This window comes from Hylobates moloch, unplaced genomic scaffold (genome assembly GCF_009828535.3).
Source record: "Hylobates moloch isolate HMO894 unplaced genomic scaffold, HMol_V3 SCAFFOLD_1, whole genome shotgun sequence".
In the NCBI taxonomy this organism is placed as follows: Eukaryota; Metazoa; Chordata; class Mammalia; order Primates; family Hylobatidae; genus Hylobates; species Hylobates moloch.
The window spans coordinates 121,929,382-121,947,275 of NW_026652276.1; the positions used below are offsets into that span (position 1 = coordinate 121,929,382).

A 17,894-nucleotide genomic window follows, 5' to 3' on the forward strand; every position below is an offset into this window, starting at 1 on the left:
GTGTGTTGAGACTTGCTCAGTATGTTTTGCTTGAACTCAGAAAGCCAGGCAGAGGAAGTGACCAGAGCAACAAGACCAACCAACCCAAGGACAGGACAGATGTGACTGTCAGGAAGTCTGTGAGGTCACGTGCTGCCATCCTTGCCTCTGCCCCAGTGACCGTGATGGAGTCTTATGGAGCTATTGGATTCTTTCAGAAAGAATGCTGACCAAATGGATGATGAGGAGCTTCAGATAAATGGAATCACTTTAATGGTCTCCATTCTATTTTACTGAGAAATTAAGCAAATTTCAAACAAAACACCCAGGCTTTCCACCTGTAAACTACTGGGTAGGGGGCTTAGTGAGCTGAGAGCATCCAGTGATCTGGGACAGTGGATCCAGGTGACCTGTGTGGGTCTGTTCTGCTGGCCCCAGCCTGCAGTGGTTTCTGCATGCATGTTGTCACAGAAGGCTTTGCACAAGTCTCTGGGTATGCATTTCTTGTCCTCACGGCCCATAATTCCAAGTATTTGATTGGACAGTGGTTATTTCCTGCTTATAGATTGTTTCCACCACTCGGTAAACTTCAGAAACACAGGCACAGGTCCATACACCACAGCAGAGTCTCGGCAGAAGATCACCTACACGTGTATGTGTGCGTGCTCATGGTTTCTGGATCCACTGCTGCCCCTTTCAGATTCTGTGTGTCTCACCAGGAGTCTTCATGCAAACATATTTGACCAGAGTCACAGTGAAATTGAGTTCTATTAGGTCAGTGGAGATACGCAAATGTCCTTGCTCCTTAATCTCTCTGATCTCCAGGAAGCAGAGGGAAAAGTTTCAAGGATCCTGTTAGATCAGCGTCCAGGTGTTCCATTTGGTCAGAAGAGCCAAACTCAACATCTGTGACTTTGGCAAAAGTCAGGTGAGACCCAAAAATAAAAATACAAACTGATACTGCATTCCCCAGACTTTACCTTGACACTCAATCATCACAGAGTGATGTTTAGTTAGCCTGTGCACACAGCATTTGGGCATTGGCAGGGCACGGTGGAGGATGATGGGTGTGGATGCTGAGCAGTCAAGTGGGAGGAGGGCTGCATGGGCGATCACACTCAGATTGGGAGGGCTGGATGCGCATGAGGTCGCTCAGCAGAAGGTGGGGAAGGGGTGGGGCCAGCACTGTAAGTCAGTCTCCTTCTCACCCAGCGCCCCTCTGGAAGGTGCATCGTTGTTGGGGATGAGCCTACTCCCATCTCCCAGCTGCTGCGTCCTGAACAGCACCGGCTCAGGGTCCTGCCTCATCACTCCCCGTGGCCTCAGCTCTGGGAGGGTGTGGATGTGGTGCAGGCTGGTTCTCTGTTGCTTTGGAGCAAGTGCAGACCAGCAGGAGTGTCTGGGATTTACTCTGTGGGAAGGAGTAGGACAGGCTGAAGATGTGCTGAGATGTGGGCTGGGGCTTCCTGTTCCCGTGGCTCACCTGAGCCTTCTGGTCTAGACGCCTCTAGCCCCTAGGGAGTGGCTTAGGTGAATCACCTGTAAGGCCTGTGTAGGGAGCTGCCAGGGAGCAAATTTAGGGCCACAGTCCTGGACTGCTGTCAGATTTCTGTGCATTTTACCCCTTTGAAAGTTTCTCCCTATTTCCCTGTGCACGTGCCTTTCTCCTGATGGGCACACACAGTGAGTACCAGTGAAGAAGGGCAAGCCAATGGGCTCCTTTCCCAGTGACACTGACACCTAGCCTTGCAGATAAGGAAACAACGTGCCGTGAGAAGAACATTTGACCTGGAACACGCAGCGGGGCCTCCCTCAATCTCATGGATCCCAGAGAACCATCTGTAGGGGAGGTACAGGGGGTTGAGTTGTTTTCCCCCGAAATTCATGTCCACCTGAAACCCCTGAATGTGACCTTATTTGGAATGATGACAGAGATGAGGTCATGCTGGATTAGATTGGGCCTGATTTCCGTGACTGGGTTCTTGTAAGAAGAGGAGAGGACGCAGACACAGGGAGAAAGCCAGGTGATGACAGAGGCAGAGGCTGGAGCCACGTGTCTGCAAGCCAAGGAACCTCACCAACTGTGGCAGCCTGAGAAGGTGGAAGAGGCAGGGACAGATCCTCCCTGGGGCTCTCAGAGGGAGGGCAGCTGTGCTGCCTGCCGCCTTGGTTTCAGACCTCCAGCCCCTGGATCTGCGAGAGAACACATGCCTTGTTTGAAGCCATCCACTTTGTAGTGCTTTACAGCAGCCTTAGGAAATTAATACAATGGGGTGCATCCCTTCACTTCTTTCATATTGATTAGTTGTTCCTCAGGCATTTCTGGAAATCCTTTTTGGCCCATGCCTCTCCAGCCTCATCTGGGTGAAGACACAGGCCGCGAGGAGCTAGTATCCAGTGGCCACCCGAGGAGGGAGGTGGCTCCTGGGCAAGGCTGGCTGAGGCCCCTTCTCCAAATTGCCGCATCCTGCTCAGAAGGAACAGACTTTGAGAATGGGCAGATAAACAGCAGAATATGTTAGTGGAACTTGTTTAAAAGAGGAGCTTCTGGTGATGAACTGTCATTCGAATTGGGCAGGCTTGTGAAGTTTCCGTCACCCCAGGACTTTTCCAGGAAAGGCTGGCAGGGCCCGTGGGTGCCCTGGAGCTGCCTGTAGGAGTCAGGCCCTAAGTCACTGGCAGCCCAGGTTGGAAGGGAAGACCCCCTTCCATTCCATCCTGAAGACTCCATGGGTGAGTGGGACCCCGGACGGCTGCCCTTCAGAGCTCAGCCCAGTTCCCAGAGATGAGACGGCGAGATGGTTACCAGGATGGCCCCCGCCCTTGGCCCCGGCCTCTGTTTCCAGCTGCTCCCCACGGCGTCTGCACAATTGCCTGGTGAGGCCATCATGACCTTGTGGGCACAGACTTCTGGGACTGAGGCCTGTGGGTTGTGGCAAACCCCCACCCTTACCCCTTCTCCCCACAGGCTAAACTTTGATCCATACTTTTTCTTTGATTTCACTGTCTCCTCCCACGCCTAAAATAACATCCAGGTCTTTGGCTATTTCCAAAGGGTTTCTGGGAACTGCGCCCCAGTGAGGAGGCTTTCCAGCAGCGTTGGCAGACTCCTCATCCACAGCCAGGAGCCCGCAGGTCTCAGTTCACTGACCTGCTGAGAAAGAGGGAAAAACCTTCAACACATTAAACAACAACAACAACAACAAAACACCCGTCAATGTGAGCCTCACACAAGCAGGCGCTCTCCCTTTGTAGCTGGAATTTGAAAGTGGTGGGTTGGATACTGTTCCTGAAGCTATTGTACCGCCTCTGCAGGTGAAGGGAATTGTGAACGGTCAACAGCAGGGAACATATTAACCCTGGTGTCAGCTTACATCCACCTGGGAGCACAAAGCCTTGGCTAATGATTAAAAACCCACTCCGGCTAGGAGGCCTGGGCTGCAGGTGTGTGGCTCACAGACACTGGATTCCCACCAGCCCTGACCATTACCTGCGTCTGTGGTTCAGGGTTGCTGCATTTCTCTGCGCTGGAGACTCTCCTCCTAAAGTGACAGGTGGGCTGGGTCAGGGTTGGACGCACCAAAGGCACCTTCGGCTGAAATATTGTCATGTGGTCCCTGGACTCACCTGTAAGCAATGTTTCGAATGAATGAATGCTGCCAAGTCAGATGGCTGGACGTCGACAGCGGACAAGAAAAATCAGGTTGAGTCGGATTTCTTTTCTTTTATGGCATAGATTCTAGAGCAGTCACATATTTTACTTATTTATTTTAAGATTTTTAAAGTTGTTTAAACATTTCAGCTTTTATTTTAGATATAGAGTGTACATGTGTAGGATTGTTGCCCAGGTGTATTGGACCCAGGTAGGGAGCATAGGACCCAATAGGTGGTTTTTCAACCCACGTCCCTCTCCCACTCTCCTCACTTGGGCAGTCCCCAGTGTTTACTGTTCCCATGTTTATGTTCACAGTGTTGATCTCCCATGTTCCCATGTGAGAACATGTGGTGTTTGGTTTTCAGTTCCTGGATAATTTTTCTAGGGTTATGGCATCCATGTCCATCTATGTTGCTGCAAAGGACATGATTTCGTTCTTGTTTATGGGTTTGTAGTATTCCATGGTGTATGTGTACCACTTTTTTTTTTTTTTTTTTTTTTGAGACAGAGTTTCACTCTGTTGCCCCAGGCTGGAGTGCAGTGGCACGATCTCGGCTTACTGCAACCTCTGCCTCCTGGGTTCAAGTGATTCTCCTGCCTTAGCCTCCTGAATAACTGGGATTACACGCACCTGCAATTACGCCTAGCTAATTTTTATATTTTTATCAGGGACAGTGTTTCGCCATGTTGGTCAGGCTTGTCTCGAACTCCTGACCTCAGGTGATCTGCCCGCCCTGGCCTTTCAAAGTGCTGGGATTACAGGCGTGAGCCACCGCGCCCAGCCTGTACCACATTTTCTTTATCCAGTCCACCCTTAATGGTACTTAGGTTGATTCTATGTCTTTGCCATTGTGAATAGCACGGTGATGAACATATGAGTGCATGTGTCTTTTTGGTGTAATGATCTAGATTTCTTTGGGTATATACCCATAAGTGAGTTGCTGGGTTGAATGGTAGTTCTGTTTTAAGTTCTTTGAGAAATCTCCACACTGCTTTCCACAGTGGCTGAACTCATTTACTTTTCCACTAGCAGTGTACAAGCATTCCTTTTCTCTGCAGCCTAGCCGACGTCTGATGTTTTTTGACTTTTTAATAATAGCCATTCTGACTGGTGTGAGATTTTCAACCTTTGTTGGATGTATAGTTTGTGAATATTTTCTCCCATTTTGTAGGATGTCTGTTTACTCTGTTGATAGTTTCTTTTGTTATGCAGAAGTTCTTTAGTTTAATTAGCTCCCACTTGTCAATTTTTGTTTTTGTTGCAATTACTTTTGGGTACTTGGCCATAAATTCTTTGCCAAGGCTGATGTCGATAAGGGTATTTCTTAGGTTTTCTTCAGGATTTTTATAGTTTGAGGTCTAACATTTAAATCTGTAATCTATCTTGGGTTAGTTTTTATATATGGTGAAAGGTAAGGGTCTAGTTTCATTCTTCTGCTATGACTAGCCAGTTATCCCAGCACTATTTATTGAATAAGGTGTCCTTTCCCCATTGCTTGTTTTTGTTGACCTTGTCGAAGATCAGATGGTTGTAAGTGTGCAGCTTTATTTCTGTGTTTTCTATTCTGTTCAGTTGGAATATGTGTCTGTTTCTGTACCAGTACCATACTGTTTTGGTTACATTAGCCTTATACTATACTTTGGAGTTGAATAATGTGATGCCTTTGGCTTTGTTCTTTTTGCTTAGGATTGCTTTGGCTATTTTGGCTCTTTTTTGGTTCCATATGAATTTTACAATAGGTTTTTTTCTAATTCTGTGAAGAATGATGTCAGTAGTTTGATAGGTATAGCATTGAATCTGTAAATTGCTTTGGGTAGTATGGCCATTTTAATGATATTGATTCTCCCAATTCATAAGCATGGGGTGTTTTTCCATTTGCTTGTGTTTTCTCTGATTTCTTTCAGCAGTAGTCACGCATTTTAAATATGGAGAGGCCCTTAAACGCAGTGGCCATGTGTGATTGGTTTGGGAAATAGCAGTAACTACTGAAGAGGAACATTAAATATTGATTTTTTTTTTTTTTTTTTTTTTTGAGACACATTCTTGATCTGTCACCCAGGCTGGAGTGCAGTGATGTGATCTTGGTCCACTGCAACCTCTGCCTCCCGGGTTTGAGTGATTCTCATGCCTCAGCCTCCTAAGTAGTTGGGATTATATGCGTGTGCTACCACGCCCGGATAATTTTTGTATTTTTAGTAGAGACAGGGTTTCATCATGTTGGCCAGGCTGGTCTCGAACTCCTGACCTCAGGTAATTCTGCCTGCCTCAGCCTCCTAAAGTGCTGGGATTACAAGTGTGAGCCATCATGCCCGGTCTAATTTTTGTATCTTTAGTAGAGACGGGGTTTTACTGTATTGGCCAGGCTGGTCTTGAACTCCTGATCTCAAGTGATCTGCCTGCCTCAGCCTCTCAAAGTGCTGATTTTTTTTTTTTTTTTAAATGTCTGCAGTTGGAGAGAAGTTGGCATGTGACAAGGAGGCGTTACAGATTCCAGGTCAGAGGAGGCATTCGATTGGTGCATTATTTATACTACCTGAGTGTATTTTACCTGCAAAAGGGATACTCATCTAGAAAACCACACACAATAACATCTCCAACCTACATCCACTTGGGGGACAGTCAGCGTGCCGTGGGAGGGAGCTGGCTTGGTCCAGGAGCGAGGGCCTAGGCTCAGGCCCCTCCCATTATACATGGCCTTGTTCTCTAAACTTCTGTTTTCTTATCTTCAAATGTGGGGGTTGCTTGGCTATGAATCTGTGGTCTCCCATGGCTCAATAGTCCTAGTTTAGAGAAGCAGGTGCCATGGCGGTTTCCTCAGGTCACTGAAGGCATCTTGAGCTTTTTGGGCAGAAACTTCATTCATACTGTGTGTTGCTGGGGACCCAAGTCTGGGTGTTAAGTCTGCCAGCATCAGGGCAACTGTTGCCTTCAACATCTGAAACTTCACAGGCTCCTGGTCCTCATAGCTGCTATGATAATTGTCTCATTCTCCTGGTGCATTTATAACAGGTTTCTTTAAAATGTGCACTTTCCCGAGAGTATTAGGAAACAATTTTTGTTAAAAAATTGAAAAAAAAGTCCTTGCCGGAAACCTTGTCATGTTTGGAGGCTCAATTGTAAAGAAAGAATAAGGAGAAACATGTTTAATTGGATGAGTATTTTCTACTTTAGTGGGAAGTTTTTCTCTACTTAACTAACACTTCGTTTCCCAGCATGATGACCACTAGCACTCCCCATCCCGTCCTCTCTGGCCCTCAGGCCCTGGGGTAGCCCCGTGGCCTGTCTTTCCAGAAATTATGGAATTTGAAGAGAACCTGGGGTCATGGAAGATGAGGGACTTCACAGGGGCAGGCTGTGCTTGCATCCAGGTTGTAATAGCTGTTAGCTTTGTACTTCGGACACAGATGTAATTTTCTAACATATGCAACAGACTTTCAAAAGTACTACTTACACCATCACCACCACCATCATCACCACCACCATTACCACCGTCATCACCACAGCACTCCCTAGTTACCTTTGGGGGATGCTAGGGAACCAACTCATTCTGATTTGGTAAATAAAGAGAAGCAATTGAGCATTTAACCTTTGGGAACTGTTCTTCGGAGTTTCCAAATAAAGGAAGAGGGAAAGTTGTATTGAAAGAGGAATTCCAGCTAATAAACCTTGAAAATGTGATAGGGTTAACATAGTGCCCTTTCCAAACTCCTAATAAATGATTCTCTGGCTCTAGGCTCTGGTCCTCTGTAACCTGCACTATCATAAAAGTGGAGTTAGACCACGGGTCATAAGGTTGTAAGCCTCCTCGCGGGAAGTAGACAGCCGAGTCCTCACCCCAGCTGAGTTCACCAGAATCAAACCAGAATCAGACCCAGCCTCAGATTCATCTGCAACTGACAGGAAGTCCAGGGGCCAGGACATCTGTGAAGCCATACTGCAGGGCTCAGCGAAATCCAGGGCAGAGGGAATTCTACTGGGTAGAAAAAACCCCAGTCTTTTTCAAATACATTGCAAAAAGAGGAGAAAGAAAAAGGAACTGGGCCGGGTGCTGTGGCTCACGCCTGTAATCCCAGCACTTTGGGAGGCCGAGGCGGGCGGATCATTTGAGGTCAGGAGACCAGCCTGGCCAACGTGCTGAAACCCTGTCTCTACTAAAAATACAAAAATTAGCTGGTCTTGGTGGTGTACGCCTGTAATCCCAGCTACTTGGGAGGCTGAGGCAGGAGAATGGCTTGAACCCAGGAGGCAGAGGTTGCAGTGAGCCGAGATTGTACCACTGCACTCCAGCCTGGGCGACAGAGACTCCGTATCAAAAAAAAAAAAAAAAAAGGAACTGAAGTGACATATTAAATAAACATCGTAAGACTTTATTCAGACTGTAACTTAGACGGTAAAAATAAATCCAAACAACCCCAAAACACTTATGACAGAGAAATTTGAACATGAATTAGATATTTTAAGGAATTATTCTTCACAATACTGGCAGTTTGTTCTATGTTTTAAAATGTTCTTGACTTTTATTTTTTTAAAATTATTATTTATTTATTTTTAGATGGAGTTTTGCTCTTGTTGCCCAGGCTGGAGTGCAATGGTGCGATCTCAGCTCACAGCAACATCTGCCTCTTGGGTTCAAGCGATTCTCCTGCCTCAGCCTCCTGAGTAGCTGGGATTACAGGCATGCATCACCACGCCCAGCTAATTTTGTATTTTTAGTAGAGACGGGGTTTCTCCATGTTGGTCAGGCTTGTCTCGAACTCCTGACCTCAGGTGATCTTCCCGCCTTGGCCTCCCACAGTGCTGGGATTACAGACGTGAGCCATTGTGCCCGGCTTGACTTTTAAATATGTGTACTGAGATATTTATGGATGAAGTGATGTGATACCTAGGGTTAGCTTTAAATGGCACAGTTGGGTGGGGGGCGTCAGTGTATGGATGTAGTTCATCTGGGGACAAGTTGGTAACTGGAAACAAAGTGGTGGGACCTGGGGCTCCTGATCCATGTGTCTCTACTTCACAGGGGCATTGTGCAGGGCGCGGATGATGTGTTCAGGCACAGAGCTCAGGCTGGCTGGTCACTGTTTTTATCATATGACACACCAATGTTTCCCAAGCCAGCGTCCTTTCCCCCTCTTGCAGTTAACTTCCATGACCTAATGGCTTAAGACTTTCCCACAAGTCTCCTGTGTGGCATTGAGCCGTTGACATCTGGGGGATATCCCCTCAGCAGTGCTACAATGTGTCTTATTTGATGAAATGTTTCACTGAAAACCCACTGAGTTTGTCAACACGTGGTGCAGAGTTCACAGGCTGCTTTGTAAAATAGTAACACTTGCTTCATAAAGCCTTTAAAGAAATGATTCTGAATAAAGGGTTGTTTCACACTAGCCAGGTACATTTTTACTTTTTTTCCCCAGGGAAAAATCATACAACTCACTCACCAGGGAGATCAGCCTTGATAGGTTTTGTGCATGGAAGGAAATAGGGCCGAGGCGCAGGCATCCAGTGAGCACAGATTGTGATTCAAGAGAGCGAGGCACTTTGGAAAATTAGGGCAGTTAAACATGGACTTGGACTTCTTTGAGGTCCTGAGCTCCCCATCATTGGTGCCATTTAAGTAGTGGCTGGAAGTCATGTTGCAGTGTGCCTTCTTAGAGTGATTGGGAGACTGAGTGCAAATGATGGCAGAGGATGCAGTAATGAAGCCCGCGTTGCATGTGGTGACAAGGTCGTTAGTATAAACCACACTGATGCACAAATATTTTAGGTCAGTGGATCTCAGAGTGTCATCTAAGACAGCAGCATCAGCATAAACCTGGGAACTTAGAAATACAAACTCTTTGTGCCCACTCAGACCTGTTGAATCAGAAATTCTGGGATAGGGTCCCTAAATCTCCTAATATGCCTTCCTGGTGGTTCTGATGCAAGCTAAAGTTTGTTCAGCCTGTTCTTGGAGATGACTTGCTGGGGTGGGGCTGCCACCTGGGGCCACCTTGAGCAATCCTGGGGGTGTTGAGGGTGCTCGGGGCATAGGGTTACTGAGAACTCGGCAGCCTCTGGGGTTTGGGTGACCCGACGTTTATGATTTCCTTCCACTTGAGAAACTCGCATTCTCTGATGCCTTTCTCCTTTCCATAACGGGCAGATGACTATTGGCTTCTGTCGTACGTGCTCCAGAATATATTCTGATGCCAGATGCCTCAATGTGTTTGCCTAGAAAATGCTTTAAGCTTCTCAAGGCAAGGCATTGCCAAAACAATAGAGGTCCTCAGGTAGGGAACATAAATCTGGAAGAGAAGTGCACGTCTTCAGAAGAAGGCATCTGCAGCATGAACTTGCCACCCTGGAGCTTCCTTGTCAGGAGGAAGGATTCCTCCAAGGCTTTGCTTTCTGTAGCAGCACGAGGCATCCTAGGAATAAAGAAGTAGAGTCAGGTAGATAAAAATTATGGGTGGACTAGGCTGTGATTATGGCCCTTTTAATAATGTTAGAGTAACAAGTGTATTAAGTGGGGGCATTAGAATTAGAAACTGGCAAGTTCCTAGCAATTTTAAATCTATAAATTTAAAGATTAAATTATAGTTGATTTTCATTACTTGTGGATTCCATATTTGCAAATTAGCCTCCTGGATACAATTTATTTGTAATCCCAAAATCAATACCTAGGACAATTTTGTGATCATTTGAAGACATGAGCAAAAAGACTCAAAATTCGGGTTGGCCACCTGCATGTTCCCTTCTGACACTGAACAAAGCAAAGCTCTTCCTTGTTTAAACTCATACTGCAGACAGGCATCCTTTCCACAGTCTATTTCCACATTTCCCTCATTTTTGTGCTTCTGTTGTTGATTATGCTGTTTAAAATGCAAGTGCAGTGCTGATGTGATGTCCAGTGTCCCTAAGCACAAGAAGACTGTCCTGTGCCTGGTGGAGAAAGGAGAAAGCGCATGTGTTAGACAGTCCTTCCTTCAGGTGTGAGTTACAGCACCAATGGCTGAGAGTTTCATGTTAATGAATCCACAGTATTTATTAAATTAGGGTCTCTCTTTTTCACCCAGGCCAGAGTGCTGTGGCATGATCTCGGTTCACTGCAACCTCTGCCTCCCGGGTTCAAGCAATTCTCATGCCCCAGCCTCCCGAGTAACTGGGATTACAGGCATGCACGACCACTCCCGACAATTTTTACATTTTTAGTACAGATGGGGTTTCACCATGTTGGCCAGGCTGGTCTCGAACTCCTGACCTCAGGTGATCCACCTGCCTAGGCCTCTCAAAGTGCTGAGATTACAGGTGTGAGCCACTGCACCCGGCCAAGGTTATGCGTTGAATCGGTTGGTGAAAATGCTGTGACTAGAGCTCGAAGGACCCTAACCCTGTATTTCTCCTAGAGACAGAAGCTCAGTGTTGGTCAAATCAGTGTTTGCAGCGACTTTATAGAACACGACTACCTCCAATAACGAAAATCAACTGTAATTGATTAGGCTTTGATTAGGGTCCATAGTAGCACAGCCCCATTGTCAAGTTTTCACTTAATGATTCTTTCCCTGAGCTAACTATCTGAGAGAACAGATCCCAGCCCACTTTCTGGCTGCCTTCTGTGAACCTATGATAGGCAATTCGCTTACAAACTGGAGAGGCAGGGAGAAGAGAGGCACAGGGGGGAAGAATCAGGGCAGAGGGCTAACTAGTCTTGGCTCTGGAGTTCTAGGGAGGTAGGAAAGTCGATGGTCCCTCGTGGTGGAGTGAAAGCTAAGACAGACCTGGCCTGTGTCCTAGCACTCCCCTCGCTGCAAATGGCCTCAGGTGGCCAAGCCTGGTCCTGGGTTTGAACTAGATGAAGTGACAACCTGATAATGGGGCTGCCTTACTATGGACTCCTAGTCACTACTTAATCAATTACAGTAGATTCTTGTTATTGGTGGTAGTCATGTTCGATAAAGTTGCTGCAAACACTGATTTAGCCAACACTGAGCTTCTGTCTCTAGGAGAAATAAAGGGTTAGGGTCCTGCGAGCTCTAGTCACAGTGTTTTCACGAACTGATCAACACATAACCTCGGCCGGGCACAGTGGCTGATGCCTGTTTGAAAGTGGGGATGATAAGGGTTCCTTGCTCACCAGGCTGCTAGAAGGATGGAGAAAGAATACAAGCAAATCATGTTGCATTATGTCAGGAATAGAGTGGATGTGGAATAACTTGCTGTGACAATGATCGTTACTGGTATTAATACAGGGACAACGAGGAGGGTGATTGTTGCTTGCGTGTCACTGACTATGCATTTGGCTTCACATCCAGGCAGAACCTGTCATTTAAAGGGATCAGAATTTATAAGTGATTATTGAACTGAAATATCAGTTAACTTGCGGAATCCTGAACCTTTCACTTTAGCATTCCATCGTGTCTGAAAATAGGTAAAAGTAGTCACCTGTCTTTGACGTACAGTCCCACCCTGTCTTGGAGTTCTCTCCAGGGTCTGGGGTTCCCTGTCCTGTTTTTACATAGTGTACATCTACAATGAGCCATTGAAATTTCCCATTTGGGGTTCCTCAGAGTGTAAGAAAGCTTAAAGATACTTAGGAATAGTCGGAGCATAGAAATCCTCTGGACTCTGCCCCATCTGCCTTACAGAAACTTGATGAGTTTTATTGACTACCTCATGCAAGGCTCTCAAAAACCTCCGTGTTTGCAGCAGTAACAAATCCTTTTTTGCTCACGTTTCATTGATTTCTGCAGTATTTTATTAAACTCTGCAATTACAGTAACTGGTACAACTGGCATTTGCAGGGTTGGGAGCAGACGCAGTGGTCATTTGGTCAGCTTTTGAGTTGACAGAAGAAACACAGTGCAGGACTGCAGAGCCCAGCCTGCTGGCTCCAGGCATGCAGTGGGCATGCAGTGCCTGGCTCTTCGGTAGTAATAATGATGTTCCTGGACAGGGGTGGCGAGGAAGGCCCTGGGCCCCTTCCGTCTTCATCTAGTTCCTACTTTTGCACTGCTTGACTGCAAAAAAGTCAGTCTTGGCTGACTGAGCCCCTCAGTGGGAGTGGGGACAGCCAATTCTCCAGTGCTCCATTGTGGAGCCCAGCCAGCTGGCTCAGGCCATGCATTCCATATTGTCTCACAGAACGAACAGGGAGACAGCAGATCCACGGTTGGTGGGAAGCCTATAGAGGTGGTTTTGGAGTGACCTCATTTATGTGGTTCTTGGAGGGCAAGATGCAGTTTCATTCCAACCAGTAAGCAGAAAAGACTCACACTTGAATGTGGCTTTGCTCAGCCTGGTTCAGCTTCCAATGTACTCATTTCTCGACATACAACACTTAATGCAGGGCTCACTGTCTTATATTTACACCTGCCCGTGTCCCCTCATCTCACCGTAAGCTTCCCAAAGGCGGGAATATGCTCTTTCCCATTTTTTTTCAACTCCAGCATTTTCAGTGAGGCTGGACACATACTAACAGCTGGAAAATAAATTTTGAAGTTAATTGCTCAATAAACTTATTTTCTCATGGCGGGATCTATAGATCTGTAATATGAAGTTATATGATGCACATAAAACCTCTCTGGTTTAGAGCACATCCTCCTTCAGCTTTATTGGAAGTTACTAGGTGGAGGAAGAGCTGAAAGTAGTTGGATATCTTGTATCTCGATGCTCCTGCTGTTCCTCCTCCAATATTTTGGCACGCCCATCAAATTGTCCAATCTTCCTAGTTACATTAACCAGTTTGACTTACTGGATTGTTTTCCCCACTGCCTCTCCCTTTTATTTAACACACATTCCGGAGGAGGAGGCAACGTTTCCACGTGTGGCTAGGGGCCATTCCGGCCTCACACCTTATGCCACTCCTTGCTTTATTGCTGCTGTTCCCAGTCAGCCTGGCTTCCTGCCAGGAGAGGGTGAAGTGAGGGGAGTGCAGGGCGGCAGGTGAGCATCTCCAGGCCACCTGCCCATCCTGGGAGCTGAAGGTTGCTCCTGGTCAGCAGCATTTCTCAAACACCCACCAGGCATCTCAGAGCTTTCAGATGGCGTCTTAGTCAGCTTAGGCTGCCAAGACAAAGCACCACCATGTGGGGTGGCTGCAGCAATGGGCAGTTATCACCCTCAGTCCTGGAGGCTGGAAGGCTGAGATGAGGGTGTCTGCAGGGTTGGATTCTCCTGAGGGCTTTCTATTGGCTTGTAGGTGGCTGTTTTCTCCCTGTGTTCTCACATGGCTGCCCCTCTATGTGTGTCTCTGTGTCCTAATCTCCTCTTCTTTTTTTTTTTTTGAGGCGGAGTCTTGCTCTGTCACCCGGGCTGGAGTGCAGTGGTGCAATCTCGGCTCACTGAAAGCTCCGCCTCCCGGGTTCACGCCATTCTCCTGCCTCAGCCTCCCGAGTAGCTGGGACTACAGGTGCCCGCCACCATGCGAGGCTAATTTTTTGTATTTTTAGTAGAGACGGGGTTTCACTGTGTTAGCCAGGTTAATCTCCTCTTTTTATAAAGACACCACTCATACTGGATTAGGGCCGCCCTAACAGTGTCATTTTAACTTAATCACTTCTTCAAAGATCCTGTTTCCAAACTGTCACCCTCTGAGGTCCTGGGCACTAGGACTTCAACATATGGATGTTTGTGGGAATGCATTTCAGCCATTAACAGATGGTACCAGGCATTTTGTCAGTCTCCAATAGGGAGGAGGACGGTGCTACCTTTGCCAGATATGGTGGGTAATAAATCATAAACTTGAAGTTATGGTCTTGATTATGGAACAGATGAGTCCTCTCTTCCACTGCCCTGCCCCTCCTTCATTAATCATCAGTTTATAAATATTTATGTCCTGGGGACCTCTGATGCACCAGGCACTGGGCCCTGTGTGGGGATGTGGAGGCCTGCCGTGGTTCTCTTGTGGGGGAATTTACATTCTAGGACACTCCGGTGGCATAGTCCACTTGGGGCCTGAGACTGACCTGGGAGGGGATGAAGGTGCTTGCAGAGAGGGTTGGAGGTGCCGTTTTCTCCTCCGCTCTGTTCTCTGGGACACTGGTTTCATAACTATCCAAAGTCCCTTTACCTTTGACAAGATAGTTGCTTTTTTGGAAAGGGGATATAATTTGCTTAAATAGAAAAAGATGGAATGGGTTTCATGTTTTGTATGTTTCCTCTTCTCTGGGATGATGCATGTGGTCCTGGAAGTCACAGCACTTTCTAGAGGAAGTCCTAGTGATGTGGACCCCAAAGCACATGGCATCTCTGGGTGTTTATCCCAAGGCAGCCACTAAGGATGTTAACATTTTCAACTATAGAATGTTTCTCATAGCATCATTCATAAAAGTGGGAAATTGGAGACCAAAAAACATGCTGTTAAAGGGGGATTATGTTCCATCTGGACAATTGGGTACTATGCCGCTGTTAAAAATTGTAGTGCAGAAGAAAAGATAATGATATGGACATAAAGCACCATTTGGCTTTTAGTATGGGTGGAAGAAAGTCGCCCATACTTATTTAGGGGTCCATCCTATTTGGCTAAAGTTGGTTATCTTGGGGTATGGGAGGGAGGGAGAGGCTGATTCTGTCTGCTTCTTTTTGTATATGTCTACTTTCTGAATTTTCTATAACAAAGTAACTTTTATCGTAAGAATGAAAGTAGGTGGTACTTGTTATTTAAAAAGCTGGTTCTCAGAGCTAGCCTCTCAAGGGCAGTGAGGCCCTGCTCTTCAGCCACGGGGGTCTACACAGGCTCCTCAGATAGCCTGGGGCCTGCATGCCTGGGGTCTGACTCCCGAGCTGCAAGCCTGCACCTGCGGGAAGGGATTGGGGGACTGCTTGTTCCTCATGCAGAAGGCTTCGTCTGTGGTTGGCTTCTGCTCACAGGAGGCGGCTTGAGCAGCCCCGTTTTTCACAGCTCATCCCAGCGCAGACTGATTTTATTTCATCTTGTTTTATATTACATTTTATTTTATTATCATTTTCAGATCCAATTTGTACAGGGTATCTAATCTCTCTGAGATAGAAATGAGGGGGAAAAAAGGTTGGGGCATCCAGGAGGCACAGCCATTCTAAACGTGAGCCACTGACTCATGAGGCACTTCCAGATGGAAGCCTCAGAGGTTAGAGGACACATCTATCCCCATGTTTAAAAGGGAAATGGATGCCCTGTGCTCAGCTAGTGAAGCAGCCCTTTAGCAGAGCCCCAGGTGACTGTCCCCTGGCGTGTGTGTGGGAGTTGGGAGGAGCCGTGGGCCCTGGCCTAGAGCACTGATCCTGGGCAGATGTGGCCTCAGCTGACTAACCAGATGACCTTGGACGGGTCAGTTAGATACCAAGGACATTATTTCCTCACCTGTAAGAAGTTGAGTAAGATCACCCATGTTTCTGTGTAGTGTAAACGTCATGTATGTGACATATTGACATTATTTTGGCATGAGACATACTGTCTCAATAGGTTTTAGGATTGACCTGAGCAGATATACTTCCTTTTTTTGGTCCTGTTAGGCTCAAGCTTCTGCTTGTGAGCTGCTAGGAGCAAGTGCAGGGTGCACCTCAGGACAGTGCTGGGTCCCTGTCATTGTCCCCCTTTTTACAGATGAGGACACTGAGGAGACAGGGCTCACTGACTACCCAGAGTACCCTGTCTGTTAGGGCAGAGCTAGGATTTGAGTCGGGCTCCCCGCTTCCAGGTCCTTTCCCATGGTCCTTCAACTGTAATATGCTCTGCCTCTGCAGAAAGGATGAGTGGTGGCGGATGGATGGAGGGCACCATAGTGTGTAGTGGTTGGAGGGGACTGATTTGGAGCTCTACAGAAATAGGGAGCATTCTAGGTGCTTGAGTGGCAGGAAACCATGGTGGTGATGGGTTTTTGATAGCTTGGGTTTCAGAAGTGGTAATGAAGTTAATTTAGTGGAGAAAGTGGGAAGATGAAAGGGAGAGTGATTAAGAGGAGTGGCCTCTTGGAGGCTGTTGAAGCTATTTGGAGTGAGAAGGGCCTGTCTCTGAGATAGGTTGCCTGTCCATGACATGTGTGTGGAAGTGGGGAGGAGCTGTAGGCCTTGGCCTAGAGCAGTGATCTGGGCCATATGTGGCTTCTGCTGACTAACCAGATGACCTTGGACAGGTCAATTAGATATCAAGGACACCATTTCCACACCTGTAAAAAGAGAACATTTCAGTGAGGAATTGAGTAAGATCACTCACACATCCCCACTCCACCTTCAGTGGAATTACCCAGCTAGCTTAGAATGAACCATGGCGGGAGTATTTACACCACAGGAGTGGACAGAGGATACATCGAGGTGGTTGCCTCTCCTCTCCTCTCCCCTTCCCTCCCCTCCCCTCCCCTCCCCTTTACCAGCACACCTCCAGGGAGAATGATATGGGAAGAATTGGGCCCACATTGAATATTTTAAAAGACATTTATAAAGAGAGATTATTGTTTTCTTAAAAGAAAGGGGTAAGGTAGGGAGAAAGTTACTATGATACTGAATTGTCCTACACAGTGGGAGTCCTTGGAAGACAGTCTCGTTAATGTCATTCACTAATACTCATAACCTTCGAAAGGGCTGAGAAACACTCGAGGAGGAAGAGCTGAAAGCGTCCTTAAGGAATGGGGACCTGCTGTTGCCCAGCTGGTTCTCACTCTTGGAGCTCCAGATGTGGAGGGGGTTGGCTGAGGTGAGCAGCAGGTGTGGGGCAGCGAATGTCTTGTGGGCTGTGTTGTGTGTGTGCTTGCCGGGCCTGCACCTGTACGTGCTGGTCCTTGTGCATTCCCTGTTGCTGTCTCAGCATCATTTACCTCCTCAGCTTCAGGGGACCTGTTCTGTTGGCCTTGTCTTCCTTCTCCTCACATCCTGAATGGATGCCCTCCTGGCCTCTGCTGATTGCCCCAATAGTAATAATATAATATACTAGAAAAAGCCGGCACACGTTGAGCATGTGTGGTGTTCCAGGCACAGTATTAAGCACTTTGCATGCTTACCTTACTTGATCTTCCTAGAACTCTGCATTATGAGCCATTTCCACCCCCATTCCCCAGGTGGGGAATCTGAGGCTTCTAGAGGACGAATATCAGGGGGTTGCTGGTGAATGTTTAATAGAGGCTTTCCAGGTAAAAGGTCGGTCGGCAGTGTTTGCTGATTTCTTTGGTATAAATACTCCCCCCATTGCTGATTTCAACCTCTGACCTGATGTCTGGGAAGCGCACCCTGGGCTCCTGGAGCCTGCTGGAGCCACTCCTGATGCCACTAACAGATGAGGTCCAGGTCAGCAGCTGTCTGCTCTTGGGCCTG

At 47.2% G+C, this 17,894-nt stretch overlaps 1 protein-coding gene across 3 annotated transcripts in view; it reads left to right on the forward strand.

Moving 5' to 3' along the window:
* Window positions 1–17,894, forward strand: part of TNS3 (tensin 3) — a 223,798-nt gene that overhangs the window by 32,560 nt on the left and 173,344 nt on the right. For 2 of the 3 annotated variants that reach the window (XM_058445056.1, XM_058445064.1), the window contains exon 1: window positions 3,550–3,682. The exons of the other annotated variant lie outside the window; for it this stretch is intronic. In XM_058445056.1, the coding sequence (XP_058301039.1) occupies window positions 3,629–3,682 (54 nt within the window). In that variant the 5' untranslated portion in view covers window positions 3,550–3,628. Of the gene's footprint in view, window positions 1–3,549; window positions 3,683–17,894 lie in introns of those variants that run through there. 3 annotated transcript variants of the gene reach the window in all.